Source organism: Hylobates moloch, unplaced genomic scaffold (genome assembly GCF_009828535.3).
Source record: "Hylobates moloch isolate HMO894 unplaced genomic scaffold, HMol_V3 SCAFFOLD_13, whole genome shotgun sequence".
NCBI lineage: Eukaryota > Metazoa > Chordata > Mammalia > Primates > Hylobatidae > Hylobates > Hylobates moloch.
Genome location: NW_026652288.1, coordinates 51,297,795 through 51,320,169, shown reverse-complemented (window position 1 = coordinate 51,320,169; position 22,375 = coordinate 51,297,795). Strand labels below are relative to the sequence as shown.

Here is a 22,375-nt window from a genome sequence, read left to right as displayed (position 1 = left end):
GAAAATGTGAAATCTCAGAATTTATCTCCCTTAGAAGAGAGCCAGTAACTTATGTACAAGGATGAAAGGTCGCAGCAGTAGCTTTGGGGAAAGGGAGGAAGATATGGCACTTCTCCAACCCCGGAAAACATTGCTTTTGAAAACTGCTGATAAAATAGCCGGTTATTACTTCTGTTTGGGAGACTGTGCTCTCTGTGGTGCCTCTGTTGGCTCTACTCCACAGATATCAGACCTCTTCTAAGAGGATGAGCAGACCAGCTTTGAGGTTGACCTGTTTCTCTTTGTCTGCCTTCCCAAAACACCAGCCCCCAGGAAGACATTAAGCAGCCTTAAGCTTAAATTCCTACTCCCTCTTCCAAATTTGGCTCACTTGCCTTAGATCTAAGGCAGGGAAAGGAAAAGAAGGGGGGTCCCTGGCTTTATTACTTCCCTAAGTCTTTACTCTGACTTCCCCAAACCGGGAAAGATTTTCTCCACAGTGTTCATTTGAAAGAGGAGTATTTTGTCCCATTTTCCCCTTCCTCATTATCAAACAGCCCCAGTCTTCTTTGTCTCTGCTAAGAAAGTAGAGGCATGATGATCTGCCCCTCAACTGCCCTAAGTCCTAGTTAAGCATCAGGGAAAAAAAAAAAAAAAAAGAAGAAAAGCCTAACAAATGGGATTAGACTAGGGCTGCAAGTAATGAGGATTTTGTTGATACCTCTCCTGGGATGTGTGCTTTCCCATATCTTGCCTTCAGGAATTACACTGTGCCTTTTCCCCAGGGATATGGGCTCTGTCTACCCAGTGCTCCAGTTCTCGGTAACTGCTCTTGAACATTGTGGACAAGGGCAGGTCTTCATATTTTTGATCATCCCTTTCTCCCAGTGAAATCCCATAGCCCTTACCTAGAGTCTAGGGCACAAAGACTTCAGGGAAGATACACTGAGATTGACCTGAGGAGACATCTACACACACCAGTGGCAGCTGCCCCAGGGCCTGCTTCCTCTTCCTAAGTCTGTCATCCTCTGGAAGGGAGGGGTGGTGCTCCAATCTCTGGTGCCTAAAAACCCAAGTTTATTTCTCTCTTAACACTGGCAATAACCAGTCCACACCACTGTTGCCTTTTAAAACCTTAATAATATCATGCTGTGTTTGTTGTTGATTCCAATCCAATTATCACCAGGGCTGTGTGGGTAAATGCTTTTAAATGCTCTCTCATCTTGCTCTTCCCCCTCACCCCCCACTCTTGGGTATGTATGATGCTAATCTTGTCCCTGAGTTTCTTCCTGCTCCTTTTGTATCTTCCTTTCTTGTCTTTCCTCCTACCTTTTGTCTCTTGGTGTTTTGGGACTTTTTTTTTTTTTTTTGGCCTTTTGTACAAAGATTAGTTTCAATGTAGTCTGTAGCCTCCTTTGTAAACCAATTAAAAGGTTTTTTAATAAAAAACCATGTCTCTGGTGTATTGAAGAGGGTTGGGAATGGGGAGAGTGTATGTTTATAACATCATAATCTGAACCTAACGAAGGTTTCCAGCTACACTGTGTTGTGCTCCATACATGTTAATTAGTGCAGTTGCCCTACACTTAACTCCCGGGTAAATGGTTTCACGATCAGATCAATGTGCAACAACTACATGGAAATGTGGAGGACCAAGACAAACAGGCAACACTAACATTTTTTTTCTCATATGCTTTTTTATTTTGGAATAATTTTAGATTTACAGAAAAGTTGTAAAGCTAGAACAGAGTTTCCATATAATCCTTACCCCGTTTCCCTCATTGTTAACATATTACCACAGTATAGCGTCAAAATTAAGAAACTGACATTGGGGCCAGGAGCGGTGGCTCACGCTTGTAATCCCAGCACTTTGGGAGGCTGAGGTGGGTGGATCACGAGGTCAGGAGATTGAGACCATCCTGGCTAACATGGTGAAATCGTCTCTACTAAAAATACAAAAAATTAGCCGGGTGTGGTGGTGGGCACCTGTAGTCCCAGCTACTCAGGAGGCTGAGGCAGGAGAATGGCGTGAACTCGGGAGGCGGAGCTTGCAGTGAGCCGAGATAGCCCCACTGCACTCTAGCCTGGGTGACAGAGCAAGACTCCGTCTCAAAAAAAAAAAAAAAAAGGTTTGTCTCTTCTCCCTCATTTATTTAGTCAATTTATATTAGTATGTATTAATGTGTATTTATTTTATACATGGATTATAATCCACTACTATTTTGTTGCTCAGATTTTCCCAGCTACAGCCATTGTTACCTTTGGTCAGCCTATAAGCATGTTCTGGCTGGGCGTGGTGGCTCACCCCTGTAATCCCAGCACTTTGGGAGGCTTAGCTGGGTGGATCACCTGAGGTCAGGAGTTTGAGACCAGGCTGGCCAACATGGCGAAACACTGTCTCTACTAAAAATACAAAAACGCAGCCGGGCGTGGGGGCAGGTACCTGTAATCCCAGCTACTTGGGAGGCTGAGGGAGGAGAATTGCTTGAACCGGGAGGTGGAGGTTGCAGTGAGCCGAGATCACGCCATTACACGTTGCCTGGGCAACGAAGCGAGACTCTCTCAAAAAAAAAACAAAACATGTTCAAGTATTCCCCCTTCCCCCATTTTGAAAAACCTCAGCTTCCTCTTCAAGCTACTGATTAGTTTTTTCCATTTCCAAAGTTAGTGAAAGTAGTTTACACTCATTTTTCTCTTCCTTTATTCAATCCTCAGGCTACTTTGTGGGTTTGCTTTTGTTTTTTTGTTTTTGTTTTTTGGGATGGAGTCTTGCTCTGTCGCTCAGGCTGGAGTGCAGTGGCACGATCTCAGCTCACTGCAACCTCCACTCCTGGGTTCAAGCAATTCTCTTGTTTCCACCTCCCAAGTAGCTGGAATTACAGGCATGCGCCACCATGCCTGGCTAATTTTTGTATTTTTAATAGAGATGGGGTTTCACAATGTTGGCCAGGCTGATCTTGAACCGACCTCAGCTGATCCGCCCGCCTCGGCCTCCCAAAGTGCAGGGATTACAGGCGTTAGCCACCATGCCCGGCTTGGTTTTTGTTTGTTTTGTTTTGTTTTTTTTGAGACAAGATCTGGCTCTATCACGCAAGCTGGAGTGCAGTGACATCACTCTCATCTTGCCTCACTGCAACCTCCATCCCCTAAGCTCAAGCTATCCTCCCACCTCAGCCTCGCAAGTAGTTGGGACTACAGGCACGCGCCATCACACCCAGCTAATTTTTGTATTTTTTGTAGAGACAGGGTTTCGCCATGTTGCCCAGGCTGGTCTGGAACTCGTGAGCTCAAGCAATTCACCTGCCTCAGCCTCCCAAAGTGCTAGGATTATAGGAATGAGCCACTGCGCCTGGCCCAGGCTACTTTGTTCAGCATCCATCATTTACCAGAAATTTTCCCGTTAGCATCAGCCATCTGGTTGCCAGCTCTGGTGATCTTTCAATCATTAACCTCTTAGACCTCACTGCTTCAATGTGCTGCTTTTGACTACTATGTCTTAGAGCTTTCTTCCCATAGAATGTGACACTGATACACTCTTGGTTCTCCTTCAACATTTCTTTTTTTTTTTGAGCTGGAGTCTTGTTCTGTCACCCAGGCTGGAGTGTAGTGGCGTGATCTCGGCTCACTGCAACCTCTGTCTCCCAGGTTCAAGCAATTTTCCTGCCTCAGCCTCCTTAGTAGCTGGGATTACAGGCACCGGCTGCCACGCCCAGCTAATTTTTGTATTTTTAGTAGAGACAGGGTTTCACCAGGTTGGCGAGGCTGGTCTTGAACTCCTGACCTCAGGTGATCTGCCTGCCTCGGCCTCCCAAAGTGCTGGGATTACAGGCGTGAGCCACCATGTGCGGCACATTTCTGTATTTTTTAGTCTCCTTCATAGCCACTTCTTCCTGTGTCCCTTTAGTATTTGTGTTCCCTGTCTTGTGTCCTTTCTTTTCTCTACCTTTTTCCCTCTTAAACAAGTCCTATCCACTCTAATACAAGACTGTGTCCATGTTGATGACTCCCAAATCTTGAGCCCTAACTTGTCTCTTGACCTGGAAGTCTGCTTGCTAGACATTTTCATCTGAATGTCCTCCAGATAAATTCAACACAGTATAAGAAATAATTCTTTATGTTTCACATCTCCCTTAATATCACCCACCGCTCCTTGGTCACTCATACTTGAAACCTCAGAATCATCTTTTAGTTCTCCCTTTCACCTACTAACATTCATTTCATTACCAATCCTGTCAACATTACCTATACAATATATATCAAATTTTTCCTCTTTTGTTTTTTGAGATGGATTCTCACTCTGTCGCCAGGCTGGAGTGTGGTGGCATGATCTCGGCTCACTGCAACCTCTGCCTCCCAGGTTCAAGCAATTCTCCTGCATCAGCCTCCTGAGTGGCTGGGATTACAGGCATGCACCACCACGCCCAGTTAATTTTTGTATTTTTAGTAGAAACAAGGTTTCACCATGTTGGCCAGGGTGGTTTCGATCTCTTGACCTCGTGATCTGCCCGCCTCGGCCTCCCAAAGTGCTGGGATTACAGGCGTGAGCCACCGTGCCCGGCCTCCTCTTTTATTTTCATTTCCGCTGTCTCAGTACTCACTTTGTTTACTGCTTAGGTCTTGCAACTGATCTCTCCAAACCCCAGTAGTCATCCATCTTCCAATTGCCACCAGGCCCCTGCCTAAAATTCTTTGCTTTTAGGGAAAGTCTAAGCTCCTTGATACAGAATTGAAAACCTGTCCAATCTGGTCGGTATCTCTCTAAGGTGATTTTCTGTCTCATATCTCATACTGCTTCCTCCTCACTCCTTCCACCTTTAACACACAAGGCTTTGTGTTTACATCTCTGTGCCTTTACTCTTGCCATTCCCTTTGCTTAGAACAACTGTTCTCCTCTTACCATTGTGTTTACCTTTGGGACTATTTAAATATCCCCTTCTCTGTGAAACTCTCTGGGTACCTTTCTTCTATGCCCTAGGCAGAATTAACTTACTTGGTCTATTTGTATAGTTTTTTGCTCATGCCCCTGGTAGGAAACACAGTTTTCTGGTTGCTTGTCAATATCCGCCTGCATTTCTACACTATTGAGTTCCAAGAGGGCAGTAATTACATCTCTATCTTTGTAGGCCCAGCACCTAATGAAATACATTTTTTTTGGCCCGGCGCAGTGGCTCACGCCTGTAATCCAGCACTTCGGAAGGCCTAGGCGGTGGATCACCTGAGATCAGGAGTTTGAAACCAGCCTGGCCAACGTGGTGAAACCCCATCTCTACTAAAAATACAAAAAATTAGCCAGGCATGGTGGCAGGCATCTGTAATCCTAGCTACTTGGGAAGCTGAGGCAGGAGAATTGCTTGAACCCAGGAGGCGGAGGTTGCAGTGAGCGGAGATTGCACCACTTTACACCCGCCTGAAATGACAGAGTGAGACTCTGTCTCAAAAAAAAAAAGGAAATGCTTTCTTTTTTTTTTTCAGTAATATAAATGGGGGTCTCGCTATGTTGCCCAGGGGGGCTCCTGGCCTCCCGAAGTACTGGGATTACAGACATGAACCACAGCACCCAGCCTCTATCACCATCTTAACTCTAAAACCTAACAGCCCAGAGCAGGTCTAGTTCCCATAAACCTGACTGGAATGTTTCTATCTTGGAAAGAATTAGTTATCCGAAGCTTTGGGTGTGGAGACTGCCTTTCTGCCTGATCCTTACCCTGCTCCCACTCTGGAGGAGATAGTCTCCTGAGACATTCCAGACACAAGAAGCTATTTCACCTTCAAATCTCCCCTCACCCCCCACCACACACACCACCCCAGACTTATCTGATCTGGGAGCTAGTGAAGGAAAGTAGCTGGAAGCACAACATTCCACCTCACTGGCAAGGCCCTGCAGACTCCTGGAAGGGTCCAAAGAAGGATGGGCGTCTATCTCTAGCCCTGGCCATTCCTCTCACTGCTGTTTCACAATACTGGAACTTTTACTATCTCTTCCTTTCATGCAGGTTTCCCAGAAGAAAGACCCCAGAATCAAAAAGTCAGTACTCAAGCTGGGCGCAGTGGCTCCCGTCTGTAATCCCAGCACTTTGGGAGGCCGAGGCGGGCGGATTACCTGAGGTCAGGAGTTTGAGACCAGCCTGGCCAAATGGCGAAACCCCGTCTCTATAAAAATACAAAAATTAGCCGGGCGCGGTGGTATGCGCCTGTAGTCCCAGCTACTCAGGAGGCTGAGGCAGGAGAATCGCTTGAACCCGGTAGGCAGAGGTTGCAGTGAGCCGAGATCGCGCCACTGCACTCCAGCCTGGGTGACAGAGCGAGACTCCGTCTCAAAAAAAAAAAAAAAAATGTTGGTACTCAGACTGTCATCCCTGGTCTAAGCCAGATCATTCCAAGAAAGGGTTTCCAGGCAGCCACCAGGGGGACAGAAAGCTAGGGAAACAGAGAACAAGTCCCCTCTGACTCGAATTCTCAAGGAGCCAGTGGCTCACAGGGGTGGAAGTGATTACCTATTTCTGTTTTTTCTTATTCTGGGAAAGAGTCTGGTGGAGTTGGACTCCTCTGTCTCTACTGCAGAACAAGCCATAGCCCTCTCCTCCCACCTCCATGCTGAAACTCTCCACATCCTGTGCCCGCCCTTCACATTTTATAGTCCCTGCAGCTTAGTAAATGTAAGAGGTGTACTATATGTATTAGTCATCATAGGAGGTACTTTCTGCCCTCTCACCGCAGCAGGGAATTTCTCCTCTGCTGACCTCTGGTGGTGATAGTTTGAACTGTACCCTCCCTTTTTAGTTGGTGGCCTGTTGGCAGGTAATGATGCATATTTTCTCAACAATTTAAATTCAAATGTCCAAGTATAGTATTAGGTGGTAATTGTTTTTTCATTGTTGAATTTTGTACGTCTTCCAGGCAGTATGGTGTAATACAAAGAATAGAGCCGGCCAGGTGCGGTGGCTCACGCCTGCAATCCCAGCACTTTGGGAGGCGGAGGCAGAGGGATCACAAGGTTAAGAGATCGAACCCATCAGCTGGGCGCGGTGACTCATGCCTGTAATCTCAGCACTTTGGTAGGCCAAGGCGGGCGGATTACGAGGTCAGGTGATCAAGACCATCCTGGCTAACACGGTGAAACCCCGTCTCTACTAAAAATACAAAAAATTAGCAGGGCGTGGTGGTGGCTGCCTGTAGTCCCAGCTGCTCGGGAGGCTGAGGCAGGAGAATGGCGTGAACTCGGGAGGCGGAGCTTGCAGTGAGCCGAGATTGCACCACTGCACTCCAGCCTGGGCGACAGAGCGAGACTCCGTCTCAAAAAAAAAAAAAAAAAGGATCGACCCCATCCTGGCCAACATGGTGAAACCCCGTCTCTACTAAAAGTACAAAAATAATAATTAAAAAAAGAATAGAACCTGGACTTTGGAGTCAGACCTGCCTAAGTTCAAATTCCAGCTCTGCTATTTCCTAGCTGAATGACTTACGTAGCTCAATTTTCTTACCTATAAAGTGGAAATAATAAAAATAATAGGCCAGGAGCAGTGGCTCACACCTGTAATCCCAGCACTTTGGGAGGCCAACGCGGGCAGATCACGAGGTCACGAGATCGAGACTACCCTGGCCAACATGGTGAAACCCTGTCTCTACTAAAAATACAAAAATTAGCTGGGCATGGTGGCGTGTGCCTGTAATCCCAGCTACTCGAGAGGCTGAGGCAGGAGAATCGCTTGAACCAGGGAGTCGGAGGTTGTAGTGAGCCAAGATGGCACGGCTGCACTCCAGCCTGGCAACAGAGCGAGACTCTGTCTCAAAAAATGAATAAATAAAATAATAATAATAAATATTTCAGGGGAGAATTAGATGAGATGATTGTAAAATGCATAGCCCTAGTTGCGCCCCAGCACATAGTAGGTGCTTGATAAGAAATTTGTTACCTTCTTAATAATGGTTATTTGTTCAGCCTGTGAACCAATGTTTTTTTTTTTTTAAGTAAAATCCACGGCCAGGCACGGTGGCTCACGCCTATAATCCCAGCACTTTGGGAGGCCGAGGCGGGCAAATCACCTGAGGTAAGGAGTTCGAGAGTAGCCTGGCTGACATGGTGAAACCCCATCTCTACTAAAAATACAAAAATTAGCCGGGTGTGGTGGCAGGCGCCTGTAATCCCAGCTACTCGGGAGGCTGAGGCAGGAGAATCACTTGAACCCAGGAGGCAGAGGTTGCAGTGAGCTGAGATCGTGCCATTGCACTCCAGCCTGGGGGAGAAGAGTGAGACTCCGTCTCAAAAAAAAAAAAAAAAAAAAAAAATCCACATAGCAAAATTTACCATTGTTACTGTTTTCAATGTGTTTTTTAAAAATTCAGGTAAGTTTTATATACTTTCTGATTCTTAAGTTGGAAAACAAGATAACCTCTAATATGGGCTGTGAGGCCTTCCTCTGCCCAAGCAGCTGCAGATATGAACCCTGAATATAAAGGGATCTTAGGCTAGAAAGGATCTTGGGCAGAGCTGAATGGCTCTAAGCATTTGACCTCACATTGGTTTCCTCCTGAGAAGAGTCAACAGAGTCCAGCATCTTCTTCCAAGGTCAGAAAAGGGCAAAGATTTGAAATTAGGCATCACTGGGTTCTCAGCTGGGCCTCCAAGGTCCCCTCCTCCCACTATGCAGAGCAAAGAGGAGGTTGCAGAAGAGAAGAGGATATGAGATTGGTTCTCTGCTCCTCCCTTTCTTTCCCTGCTTTCCCCACACCCACCCTCTCCCCCACAGCAGCCTTCTCCCCCACAGAGGCTGGGATAGGATGAGGGGGGCGGAGTTGGGGACTGAGGGATCAGAAGCCCCAGGATGCCCTGTATCTGGAGAAAGATTTGGCCAGGGGCAGCTGTGCTGGCTCATGCTCTCCTCCTTCTGCTGCTGCCATCCTCCAGCAAGATGCTAGGGTCTTTGGGGCTTTGGGCATTACTTCCCACAGCTGTGGAAGGTAAGTGTCTACAGGGAGGGGAAGGGTCTCTCCATCCATCCAGCAAGGGAAAGGGGCGCTTGAAGCAAGAGCCACCCCTTTGGAAGAGTGGTGAGTGGGCTGGGTGAGTAAGGCTGAAGGATAGAGCCCTGTGTCCCCATGGCAGGGCTCAGGTTCCAGGCCTCTGCTGACCCTGCTTCCTCCTGTGGCTTTACCATACTGACGCTGGGATGTGAAACATGTTTTGTCTATTCTTTTGGCCAGTTTTTTGCCTGTGCATTCACTCCCATCTTGAATCCTTTCCTTTCCCCACCCTGGGCCTCAGCACCCCCAAACAGGCGAACCTGTGTGTTCTTTGAGGCCCCCAGAGTGCGGGGAAGCACAAAGACACTGGGAGAGCTGCTAGATACAGGCACAGAGCTCCCCAGAGCTATCCGCTGCCTCTACAGCCGCTGCTGCTTTGGGATCTGGAACCTGACCCAAGACCGGGCACAGGTGGAAATGCAAGGTGAATGGCAAAGTATATGGCAGGTGATAGCTAGGGTGGGAGACAGACACATCCTGGGGTGTGGGTGGCAACCAAGGGGGAAGGGGAGAAATAGAACATGTGGTGGGAAAGAAAAGCCCATGAGAGATGGAAGGGATGCCTCTGATAGAGAAGGGATTTATCCTCTGTTTCCACACCCCATTGTGCTTTCTCCCTTGCGCCCCCTTTCTCTCCTCTTCCCCTAATCCCACCCCATCAGGATGCCGAGACAGTGATGAGCCAGGCTGTGAGTCCCTCCACTGTGACCCAAGTCCCCGAGCCCACCCCAGCCCTGGCTCCACTCTCTTCACCTGCTCCTGTGGCACTGACTTCTGCAATGCCAATTACAGCCATCTGCCTCTTCCAGGGAGCCCTGGGACTCCTGGCTCCCAGGGTCCCCAGGCTGCCCCAGGTAGCCACCCAAGGGTACTGAAGCCTGATGGGGGCTGGGGCCCAGGTTAGGATAAGAGGTGGAACCAGGGCCGGTTCTCACCCTACTCCCGCCCCACACTTTCCTCCTCCTGGCCTTGGGAAGTTGGTTGCCCTGGTGACTGGGAGATAAGGGGTCTTGTGACCAAGGTGGGGGTGGGTTGAGAAGCAAGCTCTCAGGAGGGGAAGAGCAGACAGCAGGTTTGGGTCAGTGCTCGCCAGCCTGCATTCTTGCCTTGGTGTCCAGGTGAGTCCATCTGGATGGCACTGGTGCTGCTGGGGCTGTTCCTCCTCCTCCTGCTGCTGCTGGGCAGCATCATCTTGGGTACTAATCCACCCCATCCCTCCCTTGTGACCCCAAGACATTGCCCCCAAAGCTCTGACCCCTCTCCAGGCACCCCTGACCTCATGGTCTTGGGATCTCTATAGCCTGATTCCCGGACTCCCATGACCTCTCACAAAGCTCCCTTTCCACAAAGTCCCTTTTCCGGTCCCTATGCATGTGCACCCTGACCCTAAGGCTCTTGTTTGTTCCAGCCCTGCTACAGCGAAAGAACTACAGAGTGCGAGGTGAGCCAGTGCCAGAGCCAAGGCCAGACTCAGGCAGGGATTGGAGTGTGGAGCTGCAGGAGCTGCCCGAGCTGTGTTTCTCCCAGGTGCCCTAGGGAGGGAGAGAAGGGCTCCTCTGGGCACTCCTGGAGGTTGTGCTGGGGAGGAAGCCTGGCCCTGTTATAGCTCAGAGGCCCACACTCAGCACAGTGTCCCTACCAGGTAATCCGGGAAGGAGGTCATGCAGTGGTTTGGGCCGGGCAGCTGCAAGGAAAACTGGTTGCCATCAAGGCCTTCCCACCAAGGTCTGTGGCTCAGTTCCAAGCTGAGAGAGCATTGTACGAACTTCCAGGCCTACAGCACGACCACATTGTCCGATTTATCACCGCCAGCCGGGGGGGCCCTGGCCCCCTGCTCTCTGGGCCCCTGCTGGTACTGGAACTGCATCCCAAGGTGAGCACCAAGGAGTGTATATGTGTGTGTGTGCCTGTGTGTATGTATAGAGGTGGGGGCTACATGGTAGCTTGGCCCTGTTGATTGCTTCTGCTGTCGAATTTTCTCTTTTCTAAGACATTAAAAATGGCCAGGTGAGGTGGCCCACACCTGTAATCCCAGGACTTTGGGAGGCCAAGGTGGGTGGATCGCTTAAGCCCAGGAGCTCAAGACCAGCCTAGGCAACATGAGGAAACTCCATCACTGCAAAATTACAAAAATTAGCTCAGCATGGCAGTGCACACCTGTAGTCCCAGCTGCTCAGGAGGCTGAGGTGGAAAGATCGCTTGAGCCTAGGTGGTTGAGGCTGCAGTGAGCCGTGAGCATCCCACTGCACTCCAGCCTGGGAGACAGAGCGAGACCATCTCAAAAAATAGTAACAGGCTGGGCACGGTGGCACATGCCTGTAATCCCAGCACTTTGGGAGGCCAAGGTGGGAGGATTGCTTGAACCCAGGAATTCAAGAACAGCCTGGGCAACACCGTGAAACCCCACCTCTACAAAAAACAAAAAATTGGCCGGGTGTGATGGCACGTGCCTGTGGTCTCAGCTACTTGGGAGGCTGAAGTGGAAGGAGCACCTGAGCCTGGGGAGGTCAAAGCTGGCAGTGAGCCAAGATTGTGCCACTGCACTCCAGCCTAGGTGACAGGGTAAGACCCTATCTCAAAATAATAATTTTTATTTAACTTTTTTATTACATAAACAATACATGTTTATATATTTTTATTTTATTTTATTTTATTTTGATGGGAGGATGGAGTCTTGCTCTGTTGCCCAGGCTGGAGTGCAGTGGCACAAGCTTGGCTCACTGCAACCTCAGCATCCCGGGTTCAAGCGATTCTCCTCCCTCAGCCTCCCCGGTAGCTGGGATTACAGATGCCTGCCACCACGCCTGGCTAATTTTTGCATTTTTAGTAGAGATGGGGTTTCACCATGTTGGCCAGGCTGGTTTCGAACTCCTGACCTCAAGTGATCCACCCCTCTTAGCCCCCCAAAGTGCTGGGATTACAGGTGTGAGCCACCGTGCCCAGCCAAAAAAAAAAAATTGTTAAAGAAATACCTTCAGCCACAGCCCTCCGAACTCATTCGTATTCATTCAACAAATAATTATAAACTATATGTCAGGCACTATGCTAGAGGCCACAAAAAACACACAGTCCCTCTTTTACAGATTTTATAGACTAGCAGGGGAGACAGAAATGGATCAAGTAAACACAAGTGTCAAATGTCAAGTGTGCTAAGTGCTAGAAGAGAGGGCCACTGAACTATAAGAATAATAAGATGTGACTTGAGGGGGAGAGCAATGAGCAACAAGAAGAGGAAAAGGTAGGCAGAGGCCAGCCACACCAGGCCCTGTGGGCCTGTTAAAGATTTGGGACTTTTTAAGCTTTTGTATCATTTCCCATCTGCTTCCTGCTAGGCATTACACTACCCACTTTTTTTTTTTTAGACAGAGTCTCATTCTGTTGCCCAGGCTAGAGTGCAGTAGCACAATCTCGGCTCACTGCAGACTCTACCTCCTGGTTTCAAGCAATTCTGCCTCAGCCACCTGAGTAGCTGGGATTAAGGCGTGCCACCACTACTCCTGGCTAATTTTTGTATTTTCAGTAGAGACAGGATTTCACCATGTTGGCCAGGCTGGTCTCAAACTCCTGACCTCAAGTGATCCGCCTGCCTCGGCCTCCCAAAGTGCTGGAATTACAGGGGTGAGCCACCCCGCCCGGCCATGCTACACACTTTAAACACATTTCCAAATTTACCCTTCACAAACACATTATGAGGTAGGAATGATTATCCACATGGGGCTCAGAAAAGGAAAGTCATTTGCCCAGAATCTATGTGACTCTAGAGCTGGCTCCTCATCATTGTGTCTATTGCCTCCTGTTTACCCCTCCATCAGGACTGTGTGTGTCTCTGTCCATGTGGAAGAGCTCCCCACAACTCACTTTGCCCTACTGTAAGTAGTTCAACCTCCACCACCTGTTTCAGTGCCCAAATGCAGTGGCTCTTCCCTGAACTTTTTTAGCTTCTGCACTTCCGAAATCTTGAATGATGGAAAGTCCCCTCTTTGACCACATACCTCCTGGCCCAGCTCAAAAATCACTGTTTTTTTGTTTGTTTAATTTATCTGACTTCTCCAGGCAGAGTTAGTCATTCTTGCTTTATGCCCCTTGGCACTCGGTTAATTTTCCCATCTTGGGGTTTACTGCATTCTTTATCTCTTTTTTTTTTTTTTTTGAGACGGAGTCTCGCTCTGTCGCCCAGGCTGGAGTGCAGTGGCGCAATCTCGGCTCACTGCAAGCTCCGCCTCCCCGGTTCACGCCATTCTCCTGCCTCAGCCTCTCTGAGTAGCTGGGACTACAGGCGCCCGCCACTACGCCCGGCTAATTTTTTTTGTATTTTTTAGTAGAGACGGGGTTTCACTGTGGTCTCGATCTCCTGACCTCGTGATCCGCCCGCCTCGGCCTCCCAAAGTGCTGGGATTACAAGCGTGAGCCACCGCGCCCGGCATTTATCTCTTACCTTCCCTGAGCCATCTTGGTGCCTGAACACAGTTCGTGGAAACTGAAGGTGCTCGATGACACTTGTTGAATGAGGGGTTCTATTGCTCCCTTCCCTCCAATTCCCACTTGCCCTCCACCTGCTACTCTGTTATCTACTGGCTCTGCCCGTCTATGTGTACACATGCCTGACACCTCAGACAAGGTGGCTCATGAATGATGCCCCTGACTAGCTTGCCCTGCCTCCTCTGTTACTGTCTTTGCCCCATGTCTTCTGAGTCAATATAAGGTGGTGGTTATTAGTAAGTGATCCTGAGTCAGACTGCTTGGATTCAAGCTCCACTCCTGCCTCACCGACTGACTTCGAGAGAGTTTCCTTAGTTCTCTAAGGAAAAGTTCTTCATCTGTTAAATGGGGGTGTGACAGGAGCACCTACCTCCTAGGGTTGTCACAAGGATTACAGGAGGCCACATCCACTGGGCCTGGACCACAGTAAGTGCCCAGTACCCTTGATCTAGAGTTACTATTTTTCATGTCAATTGATGCACAGTCTTACTCCTTCTACCTGTTGTCTTGGCCAGCATCCGTCAGTGTGTCTGTCTGCTGGGGAGATGCAGGGAGAAGACTGTCAATTGATCTCTGCTCCATGGGATGGATCAGCCGTTTCCAGCTTTGTGTACCATCCTTTTCTCTCTGCTTTTACCCAGGGCTCCCTGTGCCACTACTTGACCCAGCACACCAGTGACTGGAGAAGTTCCCTGCGGATGGCACTGTCCCTGGCCCAGGGCCTGGCATTTCTCCATGAGGAGCGCTGGCAGAATGGTGGGTGAGCTGGGCATAGGAAGTCAAGGGAGCCACAGTGCTATGTTTCTGATTCTGCCTTAGTTTGGAGGGGAAGGATTGGGTCAAAAGAGGGAGGAAGAGCCCAGCACGGTGGCTCACGCCTATAATCCCAGCACTTTGGGAGGCCGAGGTGGGCGGATCACGAGGTCAGGAGATCGGGGCCATCCTGGCTAACACGGTGAAACCCCATCTCTATTAAAAATACAAAATATTAGCCGAGCATGGTGGCATGTGCCTGTAGTCCCAGTTACTCAGGAGGCTGAGGCAGGAGAATCGCTTGAACCCAGGAGGCGGAGGTTGCAGTGAGCCGAGATTGCGACACTGCACTCCAGCCTGGGCGACAGAGTGAGACACCGACTCAGAAAAAAAAAAAAAAAAAGAAGGAGGAAGAAAATCCATGTTCCTTCAACCTTGGATTCCCCCACAGGCCAATATAAACCAGGTATTGCCCACCGAGATCTGAGCAGCCAGAATGTGCTCATTCGGGAAGATGGATCGTGTGCCATTGGAGACCTGGGCCTTGCCTTGGTGCTCCCTGGCCTCACTCAGCCCCCTGCCTGGACCCCTACTCAACCACAAGGCCCAGCTGCCATCATGGAAGTGAGTTCTCTGGATAACTGGTGAGGCCCAGGATGATGTTGGTGCTGCTGATGGCAATGCAGCCGTTGTGTGTCAACAGTTGTAGCAATACCTATAGCATCTGGGACATTGCTGAGTCTGTAGTTGGGGGAATATTGCATGCACCATTGCTGCAATGGGGGTTGCCACAGAGATGATTCTTGGCCCTTCGTGCCTTGCTCTCCAGGCTGGCACCCAGAGGTACATGGCACCAGAGCTCTTGGACAAGACTCTGGACCTACAGGATTGGGGCATGGCCCTCCGACGAGCTGATATTTACTCTTTGGCTCTGCTCCTGTGGGAGATACTGAGCCGCTGCCCAGATTTGAGGCCTGGTAAGGATGGGTGGTACAGTCCCCTCTCCTGGGCTCCCCCCGACCCATTCTAGGTTCACCCCAACCTGACCTGGCCTGAGAAAACTCTGCTCTTCCCTGTCTTGCCCTTTCTACATGTTAGGCACCCCTAGGACTAACTGACACCCAGCCTCTCTACCTTCCTCCAGACAGCAGTCCACCACCCTTCCAACTGGCCTATGAGGCAGAACTGGGCAATACCCCTACCTCTGATGAGCTATGGGCCTTGGCAGTGCAGGAGAGGAAGCGTCCCTACATCCCATCCACCTGGCGCTGTTTTGCCACAGTAAGAGGCCTGGGCTGTTGGGCTGGGAACCTGGAGAGTGGGGGCTGGGCATGGGCTTCAAGGACGTCTCTGCCAGGGTGTCTGTCTACTCCTATCTCCTCTCATCTCCCATCACTCCTTGGTTCATGCTCAGCTGGAACTGGGCAAGCCTCCTCTCCCCCTCAGTTCATCCTCTTCCACCCTAAGTCTCACACAGTCGATTCCATCTACCTGAGACACACACCTTCCTCCTGCTCAGCCTTGCCCAGCCTGTCTGTCCTCTCTACCATCAGTTAGCTCTGTTCCTCAGTCCCCTTCTCCAGGAAGCCCTCCTTGGCTTTGTCTTTTTTTTTTTTTTTTTTCTTTTTCTTTTTCGGGAGAATGGGGTCTCGCTATATTGCCCAGGCAGGTCTCGAACTCCTGGGCTCAATCTATCCTTCCGCCTCTTGCCTCCCTGAGAGCTGGGATTACAGGTGTGAGCCACCGCGCCCGGCCTCCTTGGCTTTGCTCTTGCCCTGAGCTCTGCCCCATCTGCTCTCCTAATACAGTAAAGCCCAAAACTCAATTCAGTAAGTCACTATTCTGTCATACATTGATGATGTTTCTGCTGTGACCCAATAAAAGGCAGTTCTGTGTATAAAGGGTGAAAGCAGTGGCGTCACAGTGAAAGTTCAGGGCTTTGCACAAATACTTTTTTAACAGAATGTCCCTTCTGCTACCTGATCTGAAATTTCCACGGCACAAGACTTAGGTTAGCTAACAGAAACTGGGCATTACTTGCAGAAGACTCTGGCTCTCTGAGAGGAAAGAGAGTAATTTCCCATTAGCATATTAAGCTGTCAACCTACATTAGCTCCTCAGAGGAAATGGTGGGCTGTACAGAAGGCCCCCAGAGAGCCTGTTTCATAGTGAGCAAGACTCAGAGGGCTGGAATTCGCAAGAGGGAGAGGAGGGAGGCTCCAGGAAAGATCGGAAGTGGATGTTGAAAGCAGGAGAGTGATGGACACTGAAGATGGCTTTTTTTTTTTTTTTTGAGACGGAGTCTCGCTCTCTCACCCAGGCTGGAGTGCAGTGGCGCGATCTCGGCTCACTGCAAGCTCCGCCTCCCGGGTTTCACGCCATTCTCCTGCCTCAGCCTCTCCGAGTAGCTGGGACTACAGGCGCCCGCCACCATGCCTGGCTAATTTCTTTTTTGTATTTTTTAGTAGAGACGGGGTTTCACTGTGGTCTCGATCTCCTGACCTCGTGATCCGCCCGCCTCGGCCTCCCAAAGTGCTGGGATTACAAGCATGAGCCACCGCGCCAGGCCTGAAGATGGCTTTTAACCCTGGGGCCCACTCAAGATCCTAGGGTCAACCCTCCCTCCCTGTCATTCCCCCCAGGACCCTGATGGGCTGAGGGAGCTCCTAGAAGACTGTTGGGATGCAGACCCAGAAGCACGGCTGACGGCTGAGTGTGTACAGCAGCGCCTGGCTGCCCTGGACCATCCTCAGGAGAGCCACCCCTTTCCAGAGAGCTGTCCACGTGGCTGCCCACCTCTCTGCCCAGAAGATTGTACTTCAGTTCCTGCCCCTACTATCCTCCCCTGTAGGCCTCAGCGGAGTGCCTGCCACTTCAGTGTTCAGCAAGGCCCTTGTTCCAGGAATCCTCAGCCTGCCTGTGCCCTTTCTCCTGTGTAAATATGCAGTTTATGTGTCATCAATGTACATGCCAACATAAATATGGCAATCGTATAGCTGTCTTGTCTGCCTCATCTCTGCCTTTCCCACCTGCCGAATCCTTGGATTCTTCTGCGGGCATCCAGTCCACAGCAGTTCTGACCAGTGACTTGGGGTAGGTGCGCACAGGAAACAGAATAAAGTCAGCTTTCCTGATGCATATCCTTGGGCCTTCCTCTATTCCTGTAATCCAGGGACCCTCTTGTCTCTCTTCTCTTCCATTAACATTTATTTTTTATTTATTTATCTGATTTCTTTTTTTGGAGACAGAGTCTCTGTCCAGTCTGGAGAGCAATGACACGATCACGGCTCACTGCAGCCTTGTCCTCCCTGGGCTCTTGTGATCCTCCTGCCTCAGCCTCCTGAGTAGGAGGGACCACAGGCATGGACCACGATACCCAGCTATTTTTTTATTTTTTTATTTTTATTTTTTGAGACAGAGTCTTGCTCTGTCACCCAGGCTGGAGTGCAGTGGCACGATCTCAGCTCACTGCAAGCTCCGCCTCCCGGGTGCATGCCATTCTCCTGCCTCAGCCTCCTGAGTAGCTGGGACTACAGGGGCCCGCCACCACGCCCGGCTAATTTTTTGTACTTTTTTTAGTAGAGACGGGGTTTCACCATGTTAGCCAGAGTGGTCTCAATCTCCTGACCTCGTGATCTGCCCACCTGGGCCTCCCAAATTGCTGGGATTACAGGCATGAGCCACCGCGCCCTGCCTAATTTTTAATTTTTTGTAGAGATGAAGTCTTGCTATGTTGCCCAGGCTGGTCTCGAACTCCTGAGCTCAAGCAGTCCTCCTTCCTCAGTCTCCCAAAGTTCTGGGATTACAGGCATGAATCACTGCACCGAGCATTTTAAATTGTTTATTATTTTTTAAATTTTATTTATTTATTTATTTTGAGACGGAGGTCTTGCTCTGTCTCCCAGGCTGGAGTGCAGTGGCGCGATCTTGGCTCACTGCAAGCTCCGCCTCCTGGGTTCACGCCATTCTCCTGCCTCAGCCTCCCAAGTAGCTGGGACTACAGGCGCCCACAACCACGCCCAGCTAATTTTTTGTATTTTTAGTAGAGACGGGGTTTCACCATGTTAGCCAGGATGGTCTCAAACTCCTGACCTCAGATGATCCATCCGCCTCGGCCTCCCAAAGTGCTGGGATTACAGGTGTGAGCCACCGTGCCTGGCTCTTTTTCTTTCTTAATCAACCTACATCATACTTTGATGAGCAGGGCCTGCTTCTGGGCACCATCCCTCTTTCCTTCTTCCTAGGCCTGGCAGGGCCCAACTACTACAGTTACCCCTTGGCAGGTTATGCTTCCCCTAATCTAGGCTAAACAGTACTCTTTGGATTTTTTTTTTTTTTTTAATTTTTTTCAGATGGAGTATTGCCCAGGCTGGAGTGCAGTGGTCCGATCTTGGCTCACTGCAGCCTCCATCTTCCAGGTTCAAGTGATTCTCCTGCCTCAGCCTCCCAAGTAGCTGGGACTACAGGCATGTGCCACCATGCCCAGCTAATTTTTGTATTTTTTGTAGAGACAGGGTTTCACCATGTGGGCCAGGCTGGTCTCGAACTCCTGACCTCAGGTGATCCGTCCACTTTGGCCTCCCAAAGTGCTGGGATTACAGGTGTGAGCCATTGTACCCGGCCTGGATAATCTCATAACTTTCATTATGTCTTGCCTCTGCTCACCAGTGTTCTTGAGTTTTTCATGACAATCCTGTGAGTACCATTTACAGAGGAAGAGGGCGCAGAGAAATTTAGAAACACGTCTAAGGTCACACACCTTTTAAATAACAAAGGGAAGACTTTCAGCCATTAAAAATGATGTTTGGCTGGGCGCGATGGCTTACACCTGTAATCCTAACACTTTGGGAGGCAAGGAGTGTGGATCACCTGAGGTCAGGAGTTCAAGACCAGTCTGGCCAACATGGTGAAACCCTGTCTCTACTAAAAATACAAAAATTAGCCAGGTGTGGTGGCACGTGCCTGTAGTCCCAGCTACTCAGGAGGCTGAGGCAGGAGAATGGCTCGAACCTGGGAGGTGGAGGTTGTAGGGAGCCGAGATCGCACCACTACACTCCAGCCTGGACTCCGTCTCAAAAAAAAAAAAAAAGAAAAAAAAAAGCTGGGCCTTGGCCGGGCGCGGTGGCTCACGCTTGTAATTCCAGCACTTTGGGAGGCCGAGGCGGGCGGGTCAGGAGATCGAGACCACGGTGAAACCCCGTCTCTACTAAAAATACAAAAAAAAAAAAAAATTAGCCAGGCATGGTGGCGGGGGCCTGTAGTCCCAGCTACTCAGAGAGGCTGAGGCAGGAGAATGGCCTGAACCCGGGAGGCGGAGCTTCCAGTGAGCCGAGATCGCGCCACTGCACTCCAGCCTGGGTGAGAGAGCGAGACTCCTTCTCAAAAAAAAAAAAAAAAAAAAAAGCTGGGCCCGGTGGCACACGCCTGTAATCCCAGCACTTTGGTAGGCCAAAGGGGGCGGGTCAGGAGTTTGAAACCAGCCTGACCAACATGGTGAAACCCTGTCTCTATTAAGAATACAAAAATTAGCTGGGCGTGGTGGTGTGCACCTGTAATCCCAGCTACTCAGGAGACTGAGGCAGGAGAATTGCTTGAACCCGGGAGGTGAAGGATGCAGTGAGCTGAGATGGCGCCACTGCACTCCAGCCTGGGCAACAGAGCCAGACTCTGTCTCAAAAAAAAAAAAAAAGAAAGAAAGAAAAGAAAAAAGAAATGAATGTACAAACATGCTGATGAGCATAAGGCTATGTTCAATCAAAAATAAATCCATGGGCCGGGCGTGGTGGCTCACACCTGTAATCCCAGCACTTTGGGAGGCCGAGGCAGGTGGATCACCTGAGGTCAGGAGTTCGAGAGCAGCCTGGCCAACATGGTGAAACCCCGTCTCTATTAAAAATACAAAAATTAGGCCAGGCGCAGTGGCTCACCCATATAATCCCAGCACTTTGGGAGGCTGAGGTGGGCTGATCACGAGATCAGGAGATTGAAACCATCCTGGCTAACATGGTGAAACCTCGTCTCTACCAAAAATACAAAAAATTAGCTGGGTGTGGTGGCTGGCACCTGTAGTCCCAGCTGCTCGGGAGGCTGAGGCAGGAGAATGCATGAACCGGGGAAGCAGAGCTTGCAGTGCGCCAAGATTGCACCATAGCCTGGGCGACAGAGTGAGACTCTGTCTCAAAAAAAAAAAAAAAAAGAGATCGCTAAAAGCCAGAAAATATAGGTTATAATCTTGTCTCTCCTAACTGTGAACTCTTAGAAAAGTTTATTTTTCTCAGGAAATTGAATGAATGTTTCTCTAAGTCATTTCCAACCCTATAGTTCCATGATTCTGTGATAAAATTATAAAATATGAAAGTCCCAATTGTGAAGATGAGTTTACCAAATCCAGTGTTTGCCTAATGTGATATTCCCATGAGTAGTGATTTCATGTTCATGGAGAAGTATTAGGCATGTAAATACACTTTTTAGAAACTGGGCTTGGTGCAGTGGCTCACGCCTGTAATCCCAGCACTTTGGGAGGCAGAGGCAGGCTGATCACCTGAAGTCAGGAGTTTGAGACCAGCCTGACTAACATGGAGAAACCCCGTATACACTAAAAATACAAAATTAGCCAGGCGTGGTGGAACATGCCTGTAATCCTAGCTACCTGGGAGGCTGAGACAGGAGAATTGCTTGAACCTGGGAGGCTGGGGTTGTAGTGAGCCGAGATCGCGCCGTTGCATTCCAGCCTGGGCAACAAGAGTGAAACTCTATCTCAAAAAAAAAAAAAAAGAAAAGAAAAAAGAAATGTCTAGAGTAGGCAAACTTTTTTTTTTTTTTTTTGAGACAGAGTCTTGCTCTATCGCCCCCAAACTGGAGTGCAGTGTGCGATTTCGGCTCACTACAACCTCTGCCTCCCTAGTTCAAGGGATTCTCCTGCCTCAGTCTCCCAAGTAGCTGGGATTACAGCGCATGCCACCATGCCCGGCTAATTTTTGTATTGTTAGTATAGATGGAGTTTCACCACGTTGGTTGGGATGGTCTCAAAATCCTGACCTCATGATCCACTTGCCTGGTGACCTCCCAAAGTCCTGGGATTACAGGTGTGAGCCACCACACCTGGCCAATACTTTTTTCAAACTTGATAATCTTCCAGGAAAGAAACAATGTGTATATCTAAGTTTCCTAGAGCTTAGAAAACCTTCCAAATTATTTCAAGTATTTTGCACAAACCTAATATAAAAATATATCAAAATGTAGTATTTGTTTGTTTGTTTTTGTTTTGTTTTTTTGAGATGGAGTGTCCCTCTGTCACCCCGGCTGGAGTGCAGTGGAACGATCTTGGCTCACTGCAAGCTCCGCCTCCCAGGTTCATGCTATTCGCCTGCCTCAGCCTCCCGAGTAGCTAGGACTACAGGCATCAGCCACCACGCCCCTCTAATTTTTTGTATTTTTAGTAGAGATGGGGTTTCACTGTGTTAGCCAGGATGGTCTCGCTCTCCTGACCTCGTGATCTGCCCGCCTCTGCCTCCCAAAGTGCTGGGATTACAGGCATGAGCCACCGTGCCCGGCGGATCTAATATTTTCATTATGGCTTATTTCCTTTTTTTTTTTTTCTTTTTGAGACGGAGTTTCGCTCTGTCGCCCAGCCTGGAGTGCAGTGGCGCAATCACGGCTCACTGCAAGCTCTGCCTCCCGGGTTCACACCATTCTCCTGCCTCAGCCTCCCAAGTAGCTGGGACTACAGGTGCCCGCCACCACGCCTAGCTAATTTTTTTGTATTTTTAATAGAGATGGAGTTTCGCCATGTTAGCCAGGATGGTCTTGATCTCTTGACCTCAAGATCCGCCCACCTTGGCCTCTGAAAGTGCTGGGATTACAGGCATGAGCCACCGCGCCTGGCCTCATTATGGCTTATTTCTTTTTGTGCTCTTTTGCCCAGGCTGGAGTGCAGTGGCACGATCTTGGCTCATCAAAACCTCCAGCTCTCCGGCTCAAGTGATCCTCCCACCCTAGCCCTGAGTAGCTGGGATAACTGGGTATGAGGCACCGTGCCCAGCTAATTTTTGTATTTTTATTAGAGACGGGGTATCTCATGGCCAAGGCTGGTCTTGAACTCCTGGACTCAAGCAATCTGTCTGCCTCAGCCTCCCAAAGTGTT

At 49.5% G+C, this 22,375-nt stretch overlaps 1 protein-coding gene across 3 annotated transcripts; it reads left to right on the top strand.

Moving 5' to 3' along the window:
• Positions 1–8,808: 8,808 nt before the first annotated feature.
• On the top strand, positions 8,809–17,370 carry AMHR2 (anti-Mullerian hormone receptor type 2). Of its 3 annotated transcripts, none has more exons than XM_032173605.2 (11): positions 8,809–8,937; positions 9,242–9,424; positions 9,663–9,854; positions 10,119–10,196; positions 10,409–10,527; positions 10,643–10,873; positions 14,121–14,235; positions 14,684–14,856; positions 15,062–15,209; positions 15,381–15,513; positions 16,875–17,370. In XM_032173605.2, the coding sequence occupies exons 1-11, from the start codon at positions 8,889–8,891 to the stop codon at positions 16,888–16,890; spliced, it is 1,437 nt and encodes a 478-aa protein (XP_032029496.1). In that variant the 5' UTR covers positions 8,809–8,888; the 3' UTR covers positions 16,891–17,370. The 3 variants fall into 3 exon arrangements, with proteins under 3 accessions (XP_032029496.1, XP_032029494.1, XP_032029495.1); XM_032173603.2 differs by having other exon boundaries at positions 15,377–15,513; XM_032173604.2 differs by lacking the exons at positions 15,062–15,209; positions 15,381–15,513.
• The last annotated feature ends 5,005 nt before the right edge of the window (positions 17,371–22,375 follow it).

Coding starts and splice junctions, on each gene's coding strand:
- AMHR2 (XM_032173603.2), top strand. CDS start 8,889: ATGCTAGGGTCTTTGGGGCTTTGGGCATTACTTCCCACAGCTGTGGAA. Junction 14,857..15,061: donor GCCCAGCTGCCATCATGGAA/GTGAGTTCTCTG, acceptor CTTGCTCTCCAG/GCTGGCACCCAGAGGTACAT. Junction 15,210..15,376: donor CTGCCCAGATTTGAGGCCTG/GTAAGGATGGGT, acceptor ACCTTCCTCCAG/ACAGCAGTCCACCACCCTTC.